General features: G+C 37.7%; 1 protein-coding gene across 4 annotated transcripts in view; it reads left to right on the plus strand.

Moving 5' to 3' along the window:
- Nucleotides 1-22,907, plus strand: part of Otogl (otogelin like) — a 123,373-nt gene that overhangs the window by 44,520 nt on the left and 55,946 nt on the right. For 2 of the 4 annotated variants that reach the window (XM_041670772.1, XM_041670781.1), the window contains exons 19-28: nt 220-429; nt 1,460-1,625; nt 2,210-2,284; nt 3,120-3,172; nt 5,449-5,611; nt 9,693-9,800; nt 10,661-10,799; nt 15,102-15,236; nt 20,291-20,440; nt 22,411-22,530. In XM_041670772.1, coding sequence (XP_041526706.1) covers nt 220-429; nt 1,460-1,625; nt 2,210-2,284; nt 3,120-3,172; nt 5,449-5,611; nt 9,693-9,800; nt 10,661-10,799; nt 15,102-15,236; nt 20,291-20,440; nt 22,411-22,530 — 1,319 coding nt within the window. The remainder of the gene's footprint in view (nt 1-219; nt 430-1,459; nt 1,626-2,209; nt 2,285-3,119; nt 3,173-5,448; nt 5,612-9,692; nt 9,801-10,660; nt 10,800-15,101; nt 15,237-20,290; nt 20,441-22,410; nt 22,531-22,907) is intronic. The other 2 variants (XM_041670789.1, XM_041670795.1) reach the window with 2 other exon arrangements.

Raw genomic sequence — 22,907 nt, forward strand, 5'->3', positions numbered from 1 at the left:
TTTCTATTGCTCAAGTTATTCAGGTACACTGTAGTTTTGGCTAAAAGACAATTGAATGTGGCTTCAGTGTTGTTACCTAGGTTACTCAACATATTGACTCTCATTTAAAGTAGCAATACAATTCTAAGAAAGGGAGATACTTGAGTAGGTTCAGTACCCCATTCTTAGGGTAATTCCTGGCCTCGTATACGAAAGATTCATGGCTTCTTGTTCTGTTAGTTGGCTATGCAGCCCACTGTGACGTCATCCACCAGGAGCTCTTTGCTCCTTGCCATGTCTACGTGAGTCCAGGGCTGTACTATCAGCTGTGCCGCCATGATGCATGCAAGTGTGGAAGCTCCTGCCTGTGCAATGCTCTTGCCCACTATGCTTACCTATGTGCCCAGCGTGGTGTGCCCATTGATTTCAGATCACAGATCTCCTTCTGTGGTGAGTATGGCAGCACAGGAAGATGACCAGGTAACTCTTGATAGGTTTGTATTCAACCATTGCCACTTTTGACTTTATTAAAGAGATGTCAATATTGTATGTAAATTATTTGAAGTATTCTTATAGTGTTTAAGTACTGAACATAAATGAATACAGAGTTTGTTTAAACTAGATATATGTTGGATAAATGAACTTATAACACAAGGATTGAGTACTATAGTGTTTGCTTAGTATGTGAGGTAGAGAAGTAGAAGAGGTAGAGAATATGGTAAATGTGATGATGACCAAACTGGTTAGTTTTGTCAACTTGACACAATAAGAACCATCTGGGAAACAAGAATCCAACTGAGGAAATGCCTCCATCAGACTGGTCTGTTACCATAACCGTGAGACATTGATTGTGAATTGATGAAGGAGAGCATAGCTCACCACGGGCAGCGCCAAACCCAGATAGGTTGTTCTTGGCTTGTTTAAGAAAGGGTAATTGAACATGTGTCTGGAAACAAGTTAGTAAGTACCTTTCCTCCGTGGTACTCGAGTCCGGTCCTGTTGGTATTCCTGTCTTGGCATTTCTTTGTGATGAACTGTAGTTAGGATGCATAAGTCAAATAAACTCTTCCTCTCTCAAACTGGTTTTGGTCAGTGTTTTATCAAAGCAATGATGAGCAAAGTAGGCTAAAGGAACAGCACTATGAAGATTTCAATGTCACACAGGAATTTACTCAGACTGTTAAAGATATCATCTGTAAGAATGAATAAATATGGTACAGGAATCAAGAATGGCACAGAATGTCTAAGTTAATGGCCTCTCGAATAGGAATTTCACTTCCATGTTATACCCTTAATGAGGCCATCTTTCTGTTTGTCTATCTATTCATTCATTCATTCTTTGATTTTATTATCAAATCTGTGATGTGTTTATTGCTGCAAGATAGTGTTTGCTGCACGACTTATATCTACTTTGGACCTGTGAGTGAGCACATGTTTCTATGCGTGTGAGATTTTGTAAGTGACGCTAGTTTGTCCACAGCCGTGGTGTGTCAGAAGGGCATGCTGTACCATCACTGTTCCTCATTCTGCCTCCGCTCCTGCACCTCCCTCTCCTCTCCTGAGCAGTGTAATGACGACTGTGCGGAGGGATGCAACTGTCCCGAAGGCAAATTCTACGAGGACACCCTTAACTTCTGTGTGCCCATGTGAGTCACAGAGACGGCTGGACGGCAGCCAGATTGTGTCTGATTTCCCTCTGATAGGTCAAATCAACTTTTGCTCATGGTTCTTTACATGGCTAAGTATCTTTCCCCTTGTTTTGTTATTTACTTTTTTTCTTAATGTGCTGAGATACTCACAGAAAGATACAGAAAGCAGTTAAAGATTCCACCAGTTAATCCTGAGGCTTTTTCCTACTTGATTTCTCCACACCCAAAATCACTAGCAAGAATGACATTTTCCTGTCACGTGTGGTAAGATTATAGGGTCCATTCTCAGAAAGGTCTTAGCTCTCAGAGGAACCGAAGACTTTGGTTTGCACATAGGAGTAAAAGACACAGCAGATATGTTTTTTTCTGAAATGCATTCAGAGACTTTTCTTAGGACTTAACGAGCAGTTCAGAACTATTTTGATCTTCAGACTCTCTAATTACCATGTCCAGTTAGTTTCTGCTATTTGCACATTGGAATCGGACCCTACAGTGGCCAATTGCAGAGCAGGGAATCAATTGCCATTTCAATTGTGTTGGAAAAAATTCATATTTTATTTACTTCACCTTTCTGCTTATAGCTATCACTGCCGGTGCCATTACAGGGGGAGCATTTATCAGCCTGGGGAGCTCATCCCAACACCCTCAGGATTATGGTAGGTGTCAATGAATATATTAATTCCATATATATCACATTGGAACATGGAATAGGAAATGCCCGAGACATGTACTGGTGAAACAAAAGCCCTTTAATAGGTTTTGGTTCTTTAAGAGATGTCAGGAGTGGGGTAGTAATTCAGACTGCATCCTGAGGGCTTATAGGTTCATGGTTCATCTACTGGCTCAAAAAAAAAACATCAATTCTGGAATGGATCAGAACAATAACCTACATAGGGGTCACTTATCACCTCCTGACGTATATCAAAGCTGGTCCAATAGCTCTGATAGGATAACACCCATTCCAGATATAACCTGTCTACTAAGTGAAGACATGTCCACATAGCAGGACCAGTTTATCTAGACCTCTCTCCCAGAATCCTTCTTCCGGCCCATTACAGGTTCTCACAACTGATCCGTAGGTGTCGATAATGCCAACAATTGTACAGAGCCAGAGTTTTTATATTTCCACTAAGCGTTAGAATCTTTCTGTCTGATCTAAGTCATACCCCCCCCTTATCCTTTAGAATTGTTCAGACTACCTAAATGTCAGTTATGAACAGATTTTTAATTTTTTTCTCTTAAGTTTTAAATGTATTTTTGTGTCAAGTATGTCACACTGTATAAATCAAATTGCATCTTTCCCCCTGTTGCTAGAAGCACTTGGGCCAGGCCATTCACAATAATGTGATATTTTTATCATGATGTCTCTCACAAGGCCGCTTGCATGGAAGCGTTTGATAAAATACGTCAAAATGAAATAGTTGTCTTCAATAATTATCTATATGGATCACACTTTGGCGATCTACAAATTAACAACTTCTTTACTTCTAGCCAGTGCTCAAACGGGACTGTGAAATGTGACGAGCCAGCAACCCCCTCTACTGGTGAGTTTCAGATAAAGATTTTCCTGTGGAATGTGTATCCCAAGAAATGGCTCAGTGGTTAAGAATGCTGCCCGTTTTCTACCAAAGGTCCTGTGTTTGATTTCCAGCAACCACATGGTGGCTCACAACCGTCTGTAATGAGATCTGGTGCCCTCTTGAGGAAGAGACCTGGTCAGTCGTCCTCATCAACTTAGACCATTAAACCCAATATGGACAAGTTCAACAGAACCGCCATGTACGGGCTGCCCATGCATGCTTCAGCATTGCCAGGGCAAAAATTCTATTCGTTCAGTTTCACGTATCTCAAACACTGCCTCTTACTTACTAGAAGGCATCCAGTCCCTCCCAGGCTTTGTTACCCAAGCACATGCATACAGTAATATCATGTAGTCAGCATAGCATTCCAGTGTTTCCTGACTGTCTTCACATCAAGAGTTAGAGTATATGAGGGACAGTTAGAGGTGAACATACGATGCTGCCCCTAGCTGTGGTTCTCAACTGTCCTGATGCTACAACCCTTTAATCCAGTTCCTCATGTTGTACTGGCTCCCACCCGTAAAGTTACTGAATCGCTGCTTCATAACCACAATTTTGCTACTGTTATGAATCATAATATAAATACTTTTGGAGGGAGAGGTTAGCCAAAGGGTTGTGACCCACAGGTTGAGAATCTCTTGATTAGAGCCACAGCTGATTATGTAACCTTTACACTGTCCACTCAAGCACCACTTCGGGTAGCCAAAAGGTTTGAGGGAGCTAGCCCAGATGCTGGCTCTACCAGTGCTGTGGATCAGAAACATGAAAACTCTGTCTTAGATTAATGCTTCACAGTTTTTAATGCATGCACAAAGTGCTGATGATCTTGCTGAGACCTAGGTCCTGATTCTGATTCAGGAGCAATGCTAGCGATTCTGAATGTCTACAAATGGCCAAGACTATGTCAGTGCTCCTGGGCCCTGGGGTGTGTCTGGGTAGCAGGGTTCTAGTATTAGTTGCAACGATCTGAAAATAGCATAGGATAAGAACATGGCAGCACACTCCTATAGGCCAGCAGTGAGGGGGTGGAGATAAGGCAATCCAGATTGCAAGGCCAGATTCAGCTATGCTGAGTTAGAAGCAAACATGGCTTATGGAAAATCCCATTATAAAACTGAAAAGTAGAAACAATAGGTTTATAAAATATATCAGTTACCATTTCTCTTAGAATGTCACCTTCCCAATAGAGTCTGTATTCCGAAAATCTTCCAATTAGGGAACTGTATGAATCTGTATTCCCATCAGATGAAGAAATAGCCTCAGACTTTCAGGGACTACAGAACAATTCTGGGCAAATGACAGTTCTTGGTTTTCATTCTGTTAGGTAGTGAGATTTAGGCTCGGCTACTTATCTGAATACGCAGCTATTTATCATTATAACTCAGCTGTGGGCTGAGCCTTGTGGCGCATATCTACCCTCCCAGTTAAAGAAGCTAAAGCAGAGGGAGGGAGTTAAGGCCAGCCTGGGCTACAGAGTGAGAGCCTGTTTCTTAGAACCCAAAACTAAACAATAAGATCTCCTTTGAATTGTGTGTTCTGGATTTACTTTGTCATGATTTGGGTCAATCTGGAGCTTCTCAACAGGCCCCATATACAGGGCTTCATAGCTAACAAGAGCTACTGGAAACCTAACTGTTCACCCCTTTCTTCAACAAAGCTCATAGTTGAATCAAAGATGCCTAGGTAGCCTGCTTTTTCAATGGAGTGAGTCCTCACCGTGCTATTCCTCTATGTAAGGGTCTTGATTCCTGACAGACCCAAAGACTTCTGGAGAAACAGGAAGTCCCTGTCATGCCTCTGTAATAGTGGTTACTTTTGTACTTTAGGGAATAGTAAAAACTGATGAAAATAATTATTATAGGTTAGGCAAGTTCAAGGAGTAACATATATTGATGATCACTTTATAATTGCTGAAATATGGGCTATAGTTTTTAGCTCTTAAAAATTGGTATGTTTGAATTAATCAACATACCCCCTTTTTTGTACTTCAAGAAATTAAATTTATTTAATTTATTGACCTTTCAGGGAAAGTGGGTAAGATTTTCCAGTTTGAAAAAGGTTTTGGAAATTTTGATGACTGAAAAACTCGGACTAGATAATGTTGCTAAGCTCATCAACTCAAGGATCAATGAATGAGAGCATCCTTTACTTATAGCAATGATTTGGTCCATGAATTTTGTGCTCAAGTGTGTGAAGCCAATACAAAGTTAAAGCCATGTTATCCTTGCTTGTATTTGAAGTTCACGCCTGCCCAGAAGGGAAGGAATACTTTGACTGCAGGTTTCCTGACCCCGAATTACCAGCTGGTGGTATAAATTGTGAGACCACGTGTGCAAACCTGGCCATGAACTTCACCTGTGCCCCATCCTCACCCTGCATAAGTGGCTGTGTTTGTGCTCCAGGGTGAGTTCCCTTATCTTGCTAATACGATCATTTAAGATTTTCAGGAAAAGTACGGGTTCTTCAAAAATATTCTTGGGGCCAGCCAGATGGTTTAGTGGTTAATAGAGCTTGCCTTGTGAATCTAATGACCTGAGCTGGATCCCTGGAAACCACATAAAGGTGGAAGGAGAGAGATGATTCAAAAAAGCTGTCCTCCTACCTCCATAGATAAAGCAGGAGACACTTAGGCCCATGTATGCACATCTTCACGGACTTACACACACACACACACACACACACATACACACACTCAAACTTACTTAAAAATATTTTAAAACCATTCTTTCAAGAATAGTCGAAGTCTTTGTTTTGACCAGCGGTTAACTTTGAGTTGCTAGCTACTAGACTATTGTAACTATTTTACTAAGCTAACTCAACGTTGTGCAATGTATCTGGAGTCACGCACCGAATTGAAGAAGGTGCACATTTTAAGATAAGGTTGGGATTTCTCCCTTTTCAGTTGCAGGTGGGAATATGACACCATCAATTACCTTTTCTCAAAGCACTATCTAGGTATACATCAAATACGTTCCATTGATGCAGGGATCATCAGTGACATTGATTTGTAATAGTGAAGAAGACTGATTTAATTATAAACATTTCAGGTAACAATATTGAGGCTAGACAGGGGGTTGTTTTAAGTGGGAACTCTGACCGCATTCACACCGGAGCTCGAATTCCTGCTCTGCTACTGTTAGCTGAATGATTTTTTTCTACACATTCCTCTGAAGCCTCAACTAGATAGGCATTGTAAGATCTGTAATATATTGTAAGATAAGTGTGTGTGTGTGTGTGTGTGAGAGAGAGAGAGAGAGAGAGAGAGACAGAGAGAGAGAGAGACAGAGAGAGAGAGAGCGTGCATGCGTGCGTGTAGAGTGTGTTCAATATATATGAATCACAATTTAATTGCAGGATATCTATTCTTCCTTCATTTCCTTCAGTTACAGAAATACTGTGTACCTGTGGTACATAGAATACAGAATAAATAGACAGACAGAATCTGAATGCTGTTAGTGCTCATAGAATCAGGTCTCCTTGGCTCTTGCTTGTCTAGTGATGGATAGAGAGAGGGCCATCTCAGGTAAATGGGTCACTCATTCTTCCTCAGTGAATATGTTCCACAAAGACATTCCCAGGAACAACTCATAAAAGTCAGAGCACAGGAGGAACAGGCCTTGTTGCTTGCCTCCCAGGAGAATCACCTTTATCTAAATGGCTGCAAAGAGCCAAGTATCTGGGAATGATATCAGTCTGTTTAGAGAAGGGCATAGGAGGGAGAGAAAGAAGGTCACAAAAGACAAGAGCCTGCACACAAGAAGAGCAAAGACAGGTGGAAATCAGGCCATAGAACAAACAAGCAAGGAAAACAATTTATCTAAAGGACAAGGGAAAGAAAATTTTTATTGTGGTCAAATAATTAAAACCTGCAACATGACTTGGTCTGTTTGATTGTGACTGTTGGGATGCATGACCCGTTAAAACCGTATCTAAATTTTATTTCAGCGTCTGATGCTGTTTGCTACTACCTTTGACTCTCAGTTCAAACTTGACATTTATTTCCTGGCTAACCTTATTAAGAAACGTAGAGAAGTGCCACCTCTCTTTCCGTAATTATATTGAAATAGCGCTAGAAAGAACGGAGATGCTTCTGGTTGTTCAGAAAAAAAAAACACAAACAAACAGAAACACTTCTAGTAAAAGGTCAGTGATGGTAATTAAGTTATCTTCTCTTCAGTATGACCTTTTCTGGCTCATGTTGAGACAATGCCTTAGTATATCATATATTTTCTGGGATCCTGATAGGTTTGGTGGCTGTAAAAGATCTACACAGACCTAGTTTAGAAATCCTTGCCCTAATGCAAAATCAAGAGAAAGTCAATATAGATGGCTTCAAATATTGGTCCTCCTTATTAAATAACCTTGGGGCACATTTACCCAGTTTCAATTTCTTTTAAAAATGAGTGTAGTACTGTTTGTTTCATGGATGGCTGAGTATATCACAGCAGACCAGTTACACAGTAGGAGCCCAGTCAGTGCCCATTGCCCGCTTCTCCCACCCCCCAGCCAACCAGAAAGACACAAAAGGACAGTGTCTTCCTCCTTCTCCCAGGCTTTTAGTAGGTGTGAAAAACTCATCAGTCTTCCGTATAATCACTCAAGACTATTGCTGTGTCTGGGTCTACAGAGATCGTGGTCCATTTGACTGAAACAACTAAGGTTTATGAAACAGTATTTTGGGAAAGGGATTTAGGGGAGGCATTAAAATACATGTGTAAGGTGAAAACAGTTTACTGTAGTGCAGTGTCTTTAGGTTAGTGAGCCTGTGGTGTATTTGAAGATAGTGTCTGTGTAAAAGTAAACAAAAACACTTGCTTTTGTTATTGGGGTCTTTATCACCCATATAATCAAATATTTAATCCACTTGATCAATCCTCAATGAGGAGTTGATACAGACTGTTAAGTGCCGAAGCTGGTGAGGAAGTTAGGGACAGAGAAGACTGAGAAAAGAGAGAACTAAAGTGAGACCTAAACGATGAGAATAATAATAATAATAATAATAATAATAATAATAATAATAATAATAAAGATTTAGAGTCAAGAAGATGGACAGGTTTGGATGAGTGAGGTAAGGGTGTGGAACGAGGGGAGTAGCTGGTCAGTAGGAAAGAAATTGAATCAGACAATACATCATTGGCACACACAAGTTCCTTTCTCCAGTCTTTCTCAACAAAAAGTCTATTTCATGGCTAAATGATAACGAATACCACTTTTCTCCTGAGTGGTGTGTAAAGTCTAACAGACTGTATGCACCCATAAGAAAGCACCACACTGTATACAAAGCTATGAGGACAGCAGAGGTCTAAAAACACACGCGTGGTCATTTATGAATTCAGGATTAAAAACGTTGATGGTAATTTTTTTTATTGTTCTGGGGATGGAATCCAGAGGTTCATAGGTGTTGGGCAACTTACAAATATTGATGTAAATCCTCTTCAGCCCTTAGCCCCATGTTTTATAACATTAAATTATAGCATTTAAAAAATCATAAAAATGCATTCTATATATTTTGGTAATGATATATTTTAATCATTTGTTTTTGTTTTATTAAAATTATTTAATCAATTAATTATTCATATAAATATTAATATCTGTTAATTCTTGAGGTTCACTCAAATGTTGCATTTTATTGACTTTACTATATAATTACATAATATTTAAAGCATCACAATTATATTTATTATTATTATGCTTGTTAATTATCTTAATTTATATACAGGATTTTAGGCAAAATATAAGAATATTGAAAAATTATATTTATAATGAGGGTATTGATATACATATAATCTATGCAATGTAGATTTATTTAACCTTAACATCAGAACATTTTGATAGCACCTTATTTCCTCCAATATTATGAGTTTGAATTGTTACATTACTATTAAATTATATGTTCTAAACATTTTATAGTACTAGATATCTTTAGATAGTTTGTTCTGTGGTAACTTTTTAAGATGGGAAAATGCTTCAAACCACACATTCCAAACAGCATGCTAACATAAAGGGAAGTAAAATACTTGATATATTTCATTTAAGTACACCTAAATCCAACTGTCATAATTTTATATCTTAGCATCGAGAAACAAGCTTGTTTGCTCTCTAAATCCTTTAGCAGAAAATATTATTGTTGTCATAATTTATTGTTTTACCAGGAACTGTCAGACAACACGGCCTCTTTTAGTAGCTAATAATGGTGACTGGGCCACCCATTTTCTCTTCAAATATGTTTTTTCTAGAACAACTCGCCATGTTAACGAATGTGTTTTATAATTATTGTGCTATATAACAAGAGGTCAAATCATACCTGATCATGTTAATGGTATTTAGTTAGTACTGTGATACACCGGGACCTTATAGGGGAAAGAGGGGAAGACCAGATTCAGTTTTCAATGCAAACACAGAGGTGAGTATGATAAAATTAGAGCCTGAGAGCCCGCCTGATGCTTGCCTGTTTCTCTACTCATGTGACCTCTTCATTTGAAAGAACGGCCGAGCACAAGGGAAAGTGCTATGTTCCCGAAAGCTGTCCTTGCGTCTGGAAGGACTGGGAGTATGTCTCTGGGGAAGTCATCTCCACGCCATGCTACACCTGGTAAGGACAGCCATTTATTCCGTGGAAGTTTTCCTCAGCGATTGTATTGACTTCAGTTGTTTGACTGCCGAGACTTGACGTGTCTGACTAGCAAGAGGGATTCATAACCAAGCTTGCCCGTATTAGAGCTGGAGGCTAATGGATGTTGAGTCACTAATTTTTCTGATGGGATAATGGCATTTTAAGTGCATATTTGTTAGCCTAGAAGTAGAAAATAAGACAATTTGGCAACAATAGGAGAAACATCACACACATAAGAAAATGCTAAGGGTTACTAAGAGCTGGCCTTATTCAATAAAAGTTTTATTGTTTGGAAGTCAGCGAGAAAAGTGTCATAAAAATAATTAATTTTTTTGCTAAAATTTCTGTAAAATATATGCAAGTGTTCTAAAATTTTGAATATAAAATCTTGAATTTAAAATTTTCATTCAATTGCCTGTTTTCTGTGTGTTCCAGACTTAATTTTGGTGTCTGGTACTATAAATGAAAAAAACATAACAAATTTTTCCCTGTAATAGGTGTTATCAGAATAAATTGGTGATATTTATAAGGATTATTGACTCAGACTGCGTCTAAGAACCAATTAGAAAATTGCTACTGCTGCAGTGTTGGCTCCCAGTAGAGCACTGGCTGCTCTTGCAGAGGACACTGGTTTGAGTCCCAGTTCCAGGGACTCCAAGACTCTCCTCCAGCCTTCACATGTCCTCTGCTCCCCATCGTACATAGAAATACGTTCAGGCAAAACATACACACACACACACACACACACACACACACACACACACACACACACGTATATAATAAAAATAATAATTTGAACCTAATTTTTTAACAAAACAATTATTGTTATCTTTCAATAGTGTTTGTCGGCGGGGGATGTTCAATTGCACGTATTATCCATGTCCTGCAGTGTGCACAGTATATGGGGACCGGCACTATTATTCCTTTGATGGGTTGGAATATGATTACATCAGTGATTGCCAGGTGTTTTTGATAAAGGTTGGTCATAATTACTTTCTTGGTTTGAACTCAACTCATATAAAGACGATGTGAAGAACAGCCCGTTGTCCATGGCATATCACATTAGTATTTACTACTACTAAAACGTAGGAAAGCCATAGTGTTTTCAACTTATTGCTCAGCTTTAAATTCTTTTTAAATTTTCTTATTTGTAATGGACACACTAATTCTTCAGCCCCGTGCCTTTTGCCTTGTCTGTGAAATGAAGATAATGAGTATACCGATCCCAAGGATAGAAAGGGCTTGATTACACAGTAATTGCTCATTAAGTATAAATTATTTCAATTATTGTTAGCTTGGTGCAATAAATATACATATAACTCATTAAAATATATATTTTATTCTTATGAATATAAAAACCAAGAGAGATTATTTTTTATTCTAGAAATGCTATTTTGATTATACTTTGGCAAATTCCTGGATTTGTATATATATATGAGAAAGTCTTAAAATTTCTTATATATAAACTGTATAGATAACCTATTTGCATAATTTGTTTATCCACCACTGATCCCAGAATTTAATTTCTAAATAAAAATATGTAATTTTTTAAGTGAAGTCACACAAAAACGATGAACTGGACACCATCCACTGGCAAATAAATATGCAATTAATGTATTTTTCTGGGCATAGCCTTTATGTCACCTTATGCTTATGTGTGGTTCCGTTCTGTGAGCTCTTCTCTAGGAAGTAGAGTAATTAGGTATTAGAAGCAATCCTAGTTAAGCCATTCGTTCAATGTCTGGTTGAAGATCAGTTCACTTAGTCAAAGAAGACTTGAAGAAAACCAGTTCCAGAATTGTATCTACCTGTTTATCTGGCAGTGTTCTTTTCCCAAAGAACATTGTTTACTGAGTTTTAGGACTAAGTTTTTGCTGAATTTTATTGGTAATTTAAACAAAATGAACTTAATGGTGAATAATAAGGTAGGAAAATTTCTTATGATTTTACCATGGGAAATTTTACTGAAACTAATAAAACTATATCAGGGCCCCAAATGTTTCAGGACAAATTGACTATGACACTCATGATAAGCTAATAAAACAGAAATCTAAAAAGGGAAGCCATCTCATTTGGTCATAAAACACAATATTGTGTGCCAATGGTAACTTAGTGATTAAGCAATTTAGGCTAATTTTCATAGTCTTAAAATAAGATTATGTCCAATTTCTTGGTGCTCAAATTCTTTCCAGTTTCACTTTATTAGTGGTAATATTTCTTGATGCTCACATCATGTGCCAAGACTTCCCAAGGCCAAGATGTCCTTCTGGAAATATCAGTGCTTCTTTTGAGACTGGAGGAAGTATATTATTTTCTTTCTCAGATTTCAGAGTTGAACTCTAATTCTGTGAGCTCATAGCAAGTAGCAGGTACCTGTTAGACTTCTTCCCACATAACTTCTTTTAGATAAGGATTTCAATGTTCTCCTTAGCGGATCCTTCAAATGTAACTGAATTCCCTCAGCCCCTGAGAGCTTTCTGATTTCATTACTCTGAAAATTTTAAACATTGCTTATATTTTCTCCTCCGTGATGCCTTATGTGTTTTCTACAATGTCAGTCCTAGACTCAGAAGCTGGGGTACAGTGTTGAACAAAAATTCATGTGTGTTCACTTTTATTTGATTCTTGGGTCATAGGGAGAATATTATTTAATTTATATAAAACTACAAAGAAAATAATTACTTAGATGTGAAATCCAGTTTAAGGACTTTGTGTGTGTGTGTGTGTGTGTGTGTGTGTGTGTACATGTGGATGTGCAGTGGCCAGAGGCAGATATTGAATATCTTCATAAATATTTCCCCATTGTATGTTTTGAGACAGAGGCTCTTATTGAACTTGAGATAAAAATTTGGCTATCCTTGAGTTCCAAGAATTTATTTCTTCCTAAGAACTGGAAATGTAAATATGTGCTACTGTGGCTTTTTTGTTTGTTTGTTTGTTTTTTGAGACAGGGTTTCTCTGTAGTTGGTGCCTGTCCTGGAACTAGTCTTATAGACCAGGCTGGCCTCGACCTTCCAGAGATCCTCCTGCCTCTGCCTCTAGAGTGCTGGGATTAAAGGCGTGCACCACCACCGCCTGGCTGCTTTTTTTTTTTATTTTAATACAGATTTGGTGACTCAAGTTCTCCAGCTTATATACCAAACGCTCTACTGACTGAGCACCTTCCTCTAAATCTTTTTTGTGTGCATCCTGTTTTCGAAGTCACCCTCGTCTTCTTGTTATTCTTCTGATTCCGTTCCTCTGTTTCTGATCACCTGGTCCTACTTTTGGGCCTCCATTCTCCAGTCTCCTTCAGACTCTGGTTCTAACGGATTCTATATTTTTATGTGTGTTGCTTGCCTGAAATTCTGCCCTGCCAGAGTTTCATAATATCGTGCAGCTACAAACCCTTCTTTATTATTTGTTGATTCATAGGAACCTATCAGCAGGGACTTGGTATGGAATGGTTTACCTTAAAGGCAGTTCGGGCTCATGTGGGACAGGTGTTGACAATGGCCTGTCAAGCACAATACTTTTCTACTTTGAAAGGTGCCAACATCTCAAGTTTTGGAATCCTTCGGAAGACTATTATCTAACTGAGCTTTTAGAATGAGGAGAATAAAAAACTTTGATATTGACCTTTTCCATCTAGCTTTGTAATTGTTCCTGTGTTGCCTAGTAACTCTGCCACATTATTTCCAAACCTAATATTAACTTGAAGTAGATCAGGAGGGGGAATTATAGACACAGGACTCTTAGCATTGCTATTGTTTCGGATTTCTGTCAGCATAGCAGGGTGTTAGGAGACAGACCATGTAATATAGAATATTTCTTGACATTTCTGATTTAATATAAAGAATAGACTAATGCTGAGTTACTTTGATTAACGGTAACAGAAATGTAATTGTAATAGAAGCTTTGTAGCCCACTTTTCTTGTCTTTTAATCTAAATAACTCTTCCCAAGAGAAAGAACAAACAACACCCTGCATTATATTTTCCTTTCTGCTTTGAAAACCATTCATAAAAACACATAAGTGTGGGATTAATTTTTTAGTAGAACAATGCTATAATCATCTTAATGGCCCTCATTATGCTGCTTTTCAAAGTTCAGGCAATGCTTTGCAGAAGGAGCATTCAGGAAGAAGCCAAGAGCTCCCAGCACCCATCAAGGAGAAGTGAATCACACAGACACATTAATTATTCTGTCAGCACTGTTCACCAAACCTCTCCTGTAGGCACTGCTGCTGGAATTACTAACAAGCAGGAATAATTTGGCCAAACTAGGAAGCATATTGATTTAGGATTCCTATTGCTAGCAACCATGATTAAAAAGCAGAGAAGGGAAATGTAAATGAAGGGGAAACTGTAAAGGCAAAGGGAGAAGCTAGGGTTGCTTCATCCAAGGTAGCATGACAAGAGAAAGAGGGAGAAAGGTGATCAGACATTCTAAAACTGTCTCAGCGCTTGGAGGTTGAGGAAGGGAGACCTCCACCTCCAGGCCCCCCCTCTGCATTCTAGGAAAACCTATTCAGAAGCTAAAGGCTAAGAAGATACTAGTGCAAGACAAAGTTGATCCACTAAGTTGAAATTAGACATGAAATAGGAGAAAAATAAAAATGAAGGAAAGGAAGTGTTCCTGGGAAGCAACATCTTTGGACATCCCTTGCATGAGCATGGATGCTGGCCTGCCCTTGTAGTGTCTTTCATGCAGGTGCAGGCCTGTGTATGTGTGGTACACTCTAGTCTACGTCTCAGCTCAGATTTCTGCCTCCTTGAAAATGCGTGATTGCAATTCAAAGCTTTTCTCACCAGCTAGTGGTATTCTGCAGGTCATAGCTCAACGTGTAGTTCAGTGACTCTTGGGCTAGGCTCCCAGAGTGAGCCATGATGGGAGGGCAGTGGGCTCTGGAGCCACTCAGCTGTTAACTCACATGGTGATGAGGGCTTACATTCAAATTGAAAAAGGTTAAATTTCTGTAAGTGACTTATTATGTTAGCGGTTATATATTGATAAAGAGAATATAATGGTTGACAAGTGGAGCTATGATGGTTCTGAAAACTTTGCTGGAACCAAATTTAAAACATATTAGGTTAATTATTTGAAGACTGGTATTCCAATAGAATATTTTCTCAATTTCAGTTAAGTATAATTTTTATTTTTGCTTTTGTCATATGATCTTTTTCAATTTGAATGTAAGTCATTATATAAATATTGGTTATCTTTACATTTGTTAATAAAAATAACTGAAACTATATATAGTATACATTTGTGTCAATAAAGTGTTCTTGACATATTTCAGAGTACAGATGATTCTGATATCTCTGTGATTGCCCAGAACAAGAAATGCTTTGACAATAATATTGTTTGTTCTAAAAGTGTTTTGATATCAATTGGGGACACTGAAATCTACCTCAATGAGGCTCCTTACAAACAGGTAAGTGAATTCTTTCTTTCACAATAATCCCAACTTGTGCTACTGATATAGAAAACGGACTAGAAATGGTTTCTATACTTGGATACCTCTGATTATAAGTAGTTAGAATATTTAGATTTTTTTCTTCATTGGTTTGTGTTGTTTTGATAAACCATACATGGTTTACATCTTCTGCTTATATTGTTTGTTGTCATATTTCAATTATATCTACTAATTTTTCTTTCCATGATCAATTTTCTGGTTTTGAGAATCACACCTATTATGTGAGTTCCTCCAGCAGCCTCCAGTCTGTCTTCCTAATTCTCCAACCAGCCCCTTCCCCTTTATTCCATCCCATCCATTGCAGCAACAGTGGCTTTCCCATACAGAAATCTGATTTCCTATGTCAATTGTGCTTCAAAATTTTCAGATGTCTTTCTATGCCCTGCCAGGTTCTCACCAATTAGGCTCTTGTCCATCTTTCCTACCTCGTCTCTCATGGTTTTCTTTTTCAATCCCATATCTCACATAGGTTGAATCATTTTCCAGTTATTTACATATTCTAGGTTCTTTTTACTCTCATCTGTACCTCTAGAGAAAGTGATTTATGAATACATCTGTCTGTTCTCCATATTCTGTACAGTATGTCCCATCTCCTTCAGGAAATGTTTCAGGATGCTCTCAAAGACCCTGTAAGATCCCCTTCAGCCCTTAGTCAAGTTCCGTGTGTGTTTTTCTGTCTTCCCGTGTATCTATGAACAATATATGAAATAAGATCATTGCATCTTTCATTTATTCTTGTATACCAATAATTTGTCCAATCAAAAGATAGAATCCATTTTATTCATTCATCTACTTATTTACTAATTCATCAATATCCTTACCATATACTAAAACTTGCACCCAATTTCTAGGCTGTCTTAGTGAAAAGACACTGCTTGCCTTTAATATACTCAATAAAATAATGATTCTCTAAAGGAAATAAGATTGGACAATGTGATGTGTTACGTCAGGATCTACATAAGCTCCTAGAAGAACACCTGGGAAAAACCACTAACACTAAAGCAACCCTCAATTTTCAAGGAGATTTGGAGCATAGACTTGGGAGTGACTGAGAAGTGATTTAGCGCCTCCACCCATCACCTACCTGCTGTGCCATTCCAGCAAAGTTTCTTGGGCTTCTCAAATTTCAGCTCCCCTCAGCGTGACTACAAAACCACCTTCTTCGGTCCCATGAAGATTACAATGGAAGTCAGTAAAGTGAATTTTAAGGACTGACCCCCTTCCTTTTATTATCCTTATTTTCATATAGAGTCAGAACCTGAACTATACACCGTAAGAAGAGATGGATGATGATAGATAATAGACAAATGACTGGAGATAGATAAACGAGGATCGGTAGATGAAGAGCTCGAAGGATAGCATTGCAGGAATGATCACACTCAAAGGAGCAGAGTTGAAAGACAAAATGTCATGGTTGGTTTAACAATTGGCTTGGGTTGAAACAAAGCCCCTGGGATGACAGAGCAAGGGTGTGGCTGAGAATCCAGAAAGCATGTGGGCAAGAGGGCCTGCCAAGGGTTCTAGGCTCAGATTGGAAGCTCCTGGACAGCACAACCCATGTGCGCTCATTTTAAAGGCAGTGAATTTGTGGATTTGAAGTCTGTGGTCTGACGATGGTCTTTTAAAGCTCACTGTTTCAAACAGAATTCCCAGAACACCATTTTGCCAAGTTTTCTCTGAAACAGATCTTCATGAAAGTCATTTGGAACATTTGCTGTAAGGATCAGTTTCTGTGTTCTGCCTCAGCCACTGGAATGGCTAAGAGTAAAAAGACATGGCAGGAAACATGAACCCTCATGCTAAAAAGAGGGCTATTTCTCAGTTTTAAACAAAAGGCCACACTTTTTCATTTTGGATAGGTCCTGTAATTTGTGTAATCTGTCCTACCCCTGGATTGTTTTTTGACATTTTTGTTACTTTGGATTTAAGTCTTACCCCAAATTTCTGCTGTAGTTTTAGAACCTTGAATCTCAGGTAGGAATGCAAAGAGTAACAACTCAGCAATCAGACAAGACAAAATTGCTTCTGCAGTCGTATTGACATATATTTTAAGTAATCCCAAATGTTCATCTTAGCCATTAGCTAGATATTCATTTATAGGTGAAGGTCTCTTTATGATCAAGGATGCTTTTTCAAAAGGGGAGAAATTGGTTAAATGCTCATATAAAGACAATTTGGCACATTTCTGAAGTGGTAATTACAGCTCCGTGTAATTCCCAGCCTCCAATTTTCAGCTGTACACAGGTGTTGATGAATCTCCTTTATTTAGACTGCGAGGAATGAAGGAAGATTAAGAAAAGTCACGAGAATAGTTTGGTCCCAACAAGTTCCCAGCTAAAATGTCTTTCCGGGAGATCATAAGTAGAAATCTAGCAAGTGCCACTTGCTTCATAAACTAATGGGCTGTTCATCCAGGGAGATGAATAAACAGCCCTCTGCCCTTTGTATAAATGCACAATTATAATTCAATCAAACGTGCCAATTAAAAATCTTTTACAAATTTGCCAAAGCTGTGCTCGGAAGTGTTTTAGTGATCTTCATTTCTGAACTGATTTTTCTAACATCATTTAGTTTTGTTTGAAGTGCTAGTCTTATAAAGCCCAGATTTCTACTTTGGGCAGTTCATTCTTGACTCTTTCAGATAGAAGCTTTAGCTGATGAGCTGAAAAGCAAGGATCACAGTCATTTCTTTTGATTAGGAAGGACATTCTTGTCACAGGCTGCCTCACCTAATGAAACGAGCATCTTATATCTAATGGCAACTAGCTAAAGGTGTGCTTTTGATTTGGAGCCAACTGATTTAAAACCAGACTGTTGGGATGGGAAGAGATGACAAGGCCAGGTCAGGTGACAAATGCAGCAGCAGCAGCAGCAACAACAACAACAACAACATCAACAAAAACTACCGAAAAGCACAATGACGCTAAAAGTTGATGCCGTAGCAGAATAATTTGGTTGCATAGCAGGTTATACAAATTGTTGGGCATCCATCAAATGAAAATGTAGGATCCTTGGGGGAAAAGCTTCTGTCCCCCCTTCTTTTTTTTGGTGAGGATGTTTTTCTATTCATTGACATGTGCCCTTTTGAGCACAGATGTCCTTTCAGGGTGACTGTAGACCTCCCTAGTGTGGAGCTCCTCCTCTTGTCACTTTTGGCACTTGGGTCCCATCTTCAACCTACCATTGTCCTCACTTTTTGGTGTAGATGAAGTATAGCAGTGGTCCCCAAGCAGAGTCCAGGAAGCAAGAAGCTGAAAATCAGTGCTGAGAGGCGGGAGATGGAGGGCATAGAATGGATGTGAGCAAGGATGCCGTGGCACAGATGTGGGATCTTTATTCCACTGGGCTTGACTCACAAATCATAGATTCAAAAGAAACTTGATTTCAAGATGGAGGTTACAGAACTTTAGAACTCTAAGTGCGGGGTCAGTAAGTCAGTTTATTTGGGAATGAGAGATATTGTATGGCCTCATGACAGAGGAAACCAAAGAGGGAATCAATCAGCTATGCCACACTCTGGGGCTATAGTACTTAGCAGGAGGATATCTAGTACATAGATTTGAGATGGTTCAAACAATAATTAGATTAGTCTAGCCAGTGAGAATAGGTAATTGAGGGGTAGAAGATTTTGAGGCTAGGTAAAGCCAGTTAACAATATGGATAGCTATATTTGCTGTGTAGAAAGTAACTATAAACATAATCTTGGTATAGTAGATAGAAAACACCTTATAAATATGACTATATGACTAAGTCTAATTTACCTGTACTTTGGAATGCTTGCTTCAATACCACTCTAGACATTAGACATTCTCCCACTACACTTAGTTATATTTAGAGAAGAAAAATGAATAAAAAAATTTTATATGTTTCCAATTTTTGTTTCCTTCTGGATAAATCAGTTTTTTTTCTCATTAATACAACCATGCATTTTCAAGATTACTTTATGAGCTCTATTCATGGCCATGGTTATAATGACAGGTATTCTCATTTCCCAGGGTATTCCCCATCTAATCCCTTTTACCCTTCCTAGTTTCAAATGATTTCCCTTGAGTTTCCAAATCATAGGCTATTAGTTCTTTGATCAAAGCCTTTATTGACTGTATTTTGAACAAGTGATAGTTACTTTGTTAGGGTTACTTGAGTGTTGAGTCCCCAGGCTTCCTTTGTCACGGCACTCATGCTACAGCTCTTTACTGCTTTTCTTAGTCCTGAATGTATCCTGGACGGCCCGGCATCAAACGTTTGTCTAAGTCATCCCTTCAGTTTCTATGTCTTCGTTTCTTCTCCATTCTCATTGCAGCTTTCTATGCAGATTCTTTCCCAAGTATAACGCCTCCCCTTGTAATCCCTCTAAAATCTCTTTGATAGTAATTCATCTCTCCTCTCTCTGTCTGTCTGCATCTCTATCTCATTCCCATATGCATACTTCCATGTATGCCCGTATATGTATATGTATGTATATATATATATATATATATATATATATATATATATATATATATTTGTATTGTGCTTTCTGTTTTCAGTTATCAAACTTCTTAATCTTGAAATTTTCATTGGACTGTGAGAGCACTGTATCTTACCAAATGTAACAATTCCATTTAAAGAATTCATTAATTCATTAAAGAGTTTAGTAACATTGGAAGACTGGTTTTATGCTATAGAATCATAAGCAAGGATGCATTTTTCTTTCGAAGGGAAGGCATGCCTTTTCTTTATCCTCAGTCTTTTGTATTCATTATCTGTTCTTGTTTTCTGTGTCCTTTCTCTTTCTCTTCTCTTCGTTGTCACTGGATTATTTTTTTACCTTCCCCATGGTCTCTTGTTGAGCCCATCTTGTTTCTATTATGAATATCATTCTAATGTATTTCTTACTTAATACATTGTTTTTGTATTAGAGAGTTAAAAAACCTAGCAAACAATCATGTTTCATAGATACTGGAAAGCTTTAATGCTTCACCTTTGGTTAGAGAGTGTGATATCCATTCTAAGACATTTAATCCTTTTGGAAGAAGCAATCAGGTTTTTTCTTGGAGAGCAAGCCTGCATACCAGTTGTGGAAGGCTGGGCACAACATAGTAGTATACTTCCCAGAGGAAGATATCACCATTCTGTGGGACGAGAAGACAACCATTCACATCAAAGTTGGGCCACAGTGGAAGGTAGGCCGGCCTAACCCCTAAACGGGATGCAATAAATGGAATTGTGTTGATCTTGTTTATCATGTTATTTAGAAAAGAAAGATCAGGGCTGGAGAGATGGCTCAGAGTTTAAGAGCAGTGACTGCTCTTCCAGAGGTCCTGAGTTCAATTCCCAGCAACCACATGGGGGCTCACAGCCATCTATAATGAGATCCGGTGCCTCTTCTGGCATGCAAGCATACATGGAAGGAATGTTGTATGCATAATAAATAAATAAATCTAAAAAAAGAGAATATTAATTAAAAAAAGCAATATCTAACAAAAGATTAAATTTCTTAGGCAAATTCAGTTTTAGAAGATCTCTTTTTGAAAATAAACTATAGAGAGCTAAGTTTGAATTAAGCTATATTTTCAAAATTCCTAGTAATATAATATTTTAGGACTCCAGGAATTGGGTGCGGTCAAGCAAGTGGTGTAACAGTACTACTTAACAATATAAAGGAATAGACTATTAGTTTGCATAATCTGGGCCAATCTTATTTTGTTCTTTTTTTTTGCTTTAACACCATACTATCTGTTGTTGTTTCATTCACGTCTCTTCTTTCTCCTCCCTGGAGTTTGTTATATAAGGTTTTTTTTTTTTTTTTTTTTTTTTGGTAAAAAGATTCACTTATTATAATAATGCTTTCTTTATTTGCTTCATCTTGTAGCTTTTTAAAAATAAATTCATATATAGTATAAAATTGTTGTAGTACGTGAATAACAGTAACGTTAAAATTACCTTTATGGTTCTGTATATTTTGAAAACTATATAGACTCTTGGTCTAATATTGGAGCTTTTTACAAAGCAAGTCTACTAATACTGACTTTTCATCCAGGCGTCCCCCTTATTGCTAAGTTTTACCTCCACCTCCACAATCTGGAAAAAAAAAACCATTCTATTTCCATTGTTTCTATATCCATTGTGTTTTCCTTGCCCAGATATCATTTATGTGTAATTTTAGTAGTTTTTGAGATCTCCCGTCTTTGACTTGGCTAAATAAATATAAAATTCACCCATATGGTATTAAATAGTGTTTTTTTTTTTCACTTTATAGTATCATTGTAACCTGTGGTATGGATGTGCCACGGTTTATTTACCCATGGGTGGAAGTGGTAACTGGTCTTCTATAGAGGCAGTTTTTAAGACACAGGTCCCTTGCACTGTCTGCTTTTCTGAACATGGGAAGTCGGTCCATGTTACTTCAAAGGGTTCCATTGCAGGCATCACTATGGAGGAGAGACTTCAAGGAGTATCAGTTCAAAGCTTTAAGCAGAAGTTCCATTCTTGTTGGAATGTCTCCAGTTTTGAACTTCTTAGAGGATCCTGCCTCTAAAAGCATTTTTTTTCACAGTATTTTGAGTAAATCCAGTAGTCAGTGCTGATATGAATAGATCCCACAGCTACTCCTTCATCATTTCACAATCTGTAGTGACCTAAGTTAGTTTTTTGTTTCAACATTTATACTGTTACAGAACCTTAAATATATAATCTAGTAGGTTTTTCTTCATAAAATTATTTATGCTTATATACAAGATATGTGTATCAGTATATGTTGTATGCACATGTATGTATTAATATACTTCAGTATATGCTTTTCCACTTACACTGTTAGAAATATCAATGCTAAGATGCTATAGTTAGTGTGGTTTATAAAATATTTGGGGGCAGTTAAATATTATAAATGTAATTTATAATATTTGATATAAAGCTGTTTCATCAAAATATCTGTTTTAAATTATTTCTATGAAAGTTGTTTATATATCTTAAGTCATCCAAGTTTTTTTTTTTTTTGTTTTTTTTCGAGACAAGGTTTCTCTGTGGTTTTGGAGCCTGTCCTGGAACTAGCTCTTGTAGACAGGCTGGTCTCGAACTCACAGAGATCCAAGTTTTAATACATGTGAGTGTTAGAATGAATATAAAATTTTTCAACGTAATTTTATTTCTGTAGAACAAACTGGCAGGATTGTGTGGGAACTTTGATAAGTGCACTTCAAATGATATGACCACATCTAATAACCTGGAAGTGAGAAACGCACAGGTGTTTGGGGACAGTTGGGCCTTGGGGCAGGTGAGTTACAGAATTTAGAACAAACCAAAGAGCATTCCAAAGAGTCAAGTTACTTAGTTATTTTTTACAGAATGTTTTTATAAGAATGTATAGTGATGAACTTTCATACTTACTTTTCTATGTAATTCTTATGATAACTTTATGGTGCAAAAGTTAATATTAGCCCCACATTTCAGATAGAAAGATTGTGTTTCAGAAAGGTTAAATGATTTGTTCAATACAAATTAATGTACAGAGAGTAGCAAAGGTGACATTCAGATTTATATCTTCTCTCATGTCTGTTCAAGCATAGCAAAATATCTTCTGCTTTATATCCATTCAGTAGATTTTGTTTAATATGTATTTTTTTGTTTTTTGTTTTTATTTTAAGATAGGGG

This window comes from Microtus oregoni, unplaced genomic scaffold, assembly GCF_018167655.1.
Source record: "Microtus oregoni isolate MIOR12 unplaced genomic scaffold, Mior012 000001F_ref0000356, whole genome shotgun sequence".
NCBI lineage: Eukaryota > Metazoa > Chordata > Mammalia > Rodentia > Cricetidae > Microtus > Microtus oregoni.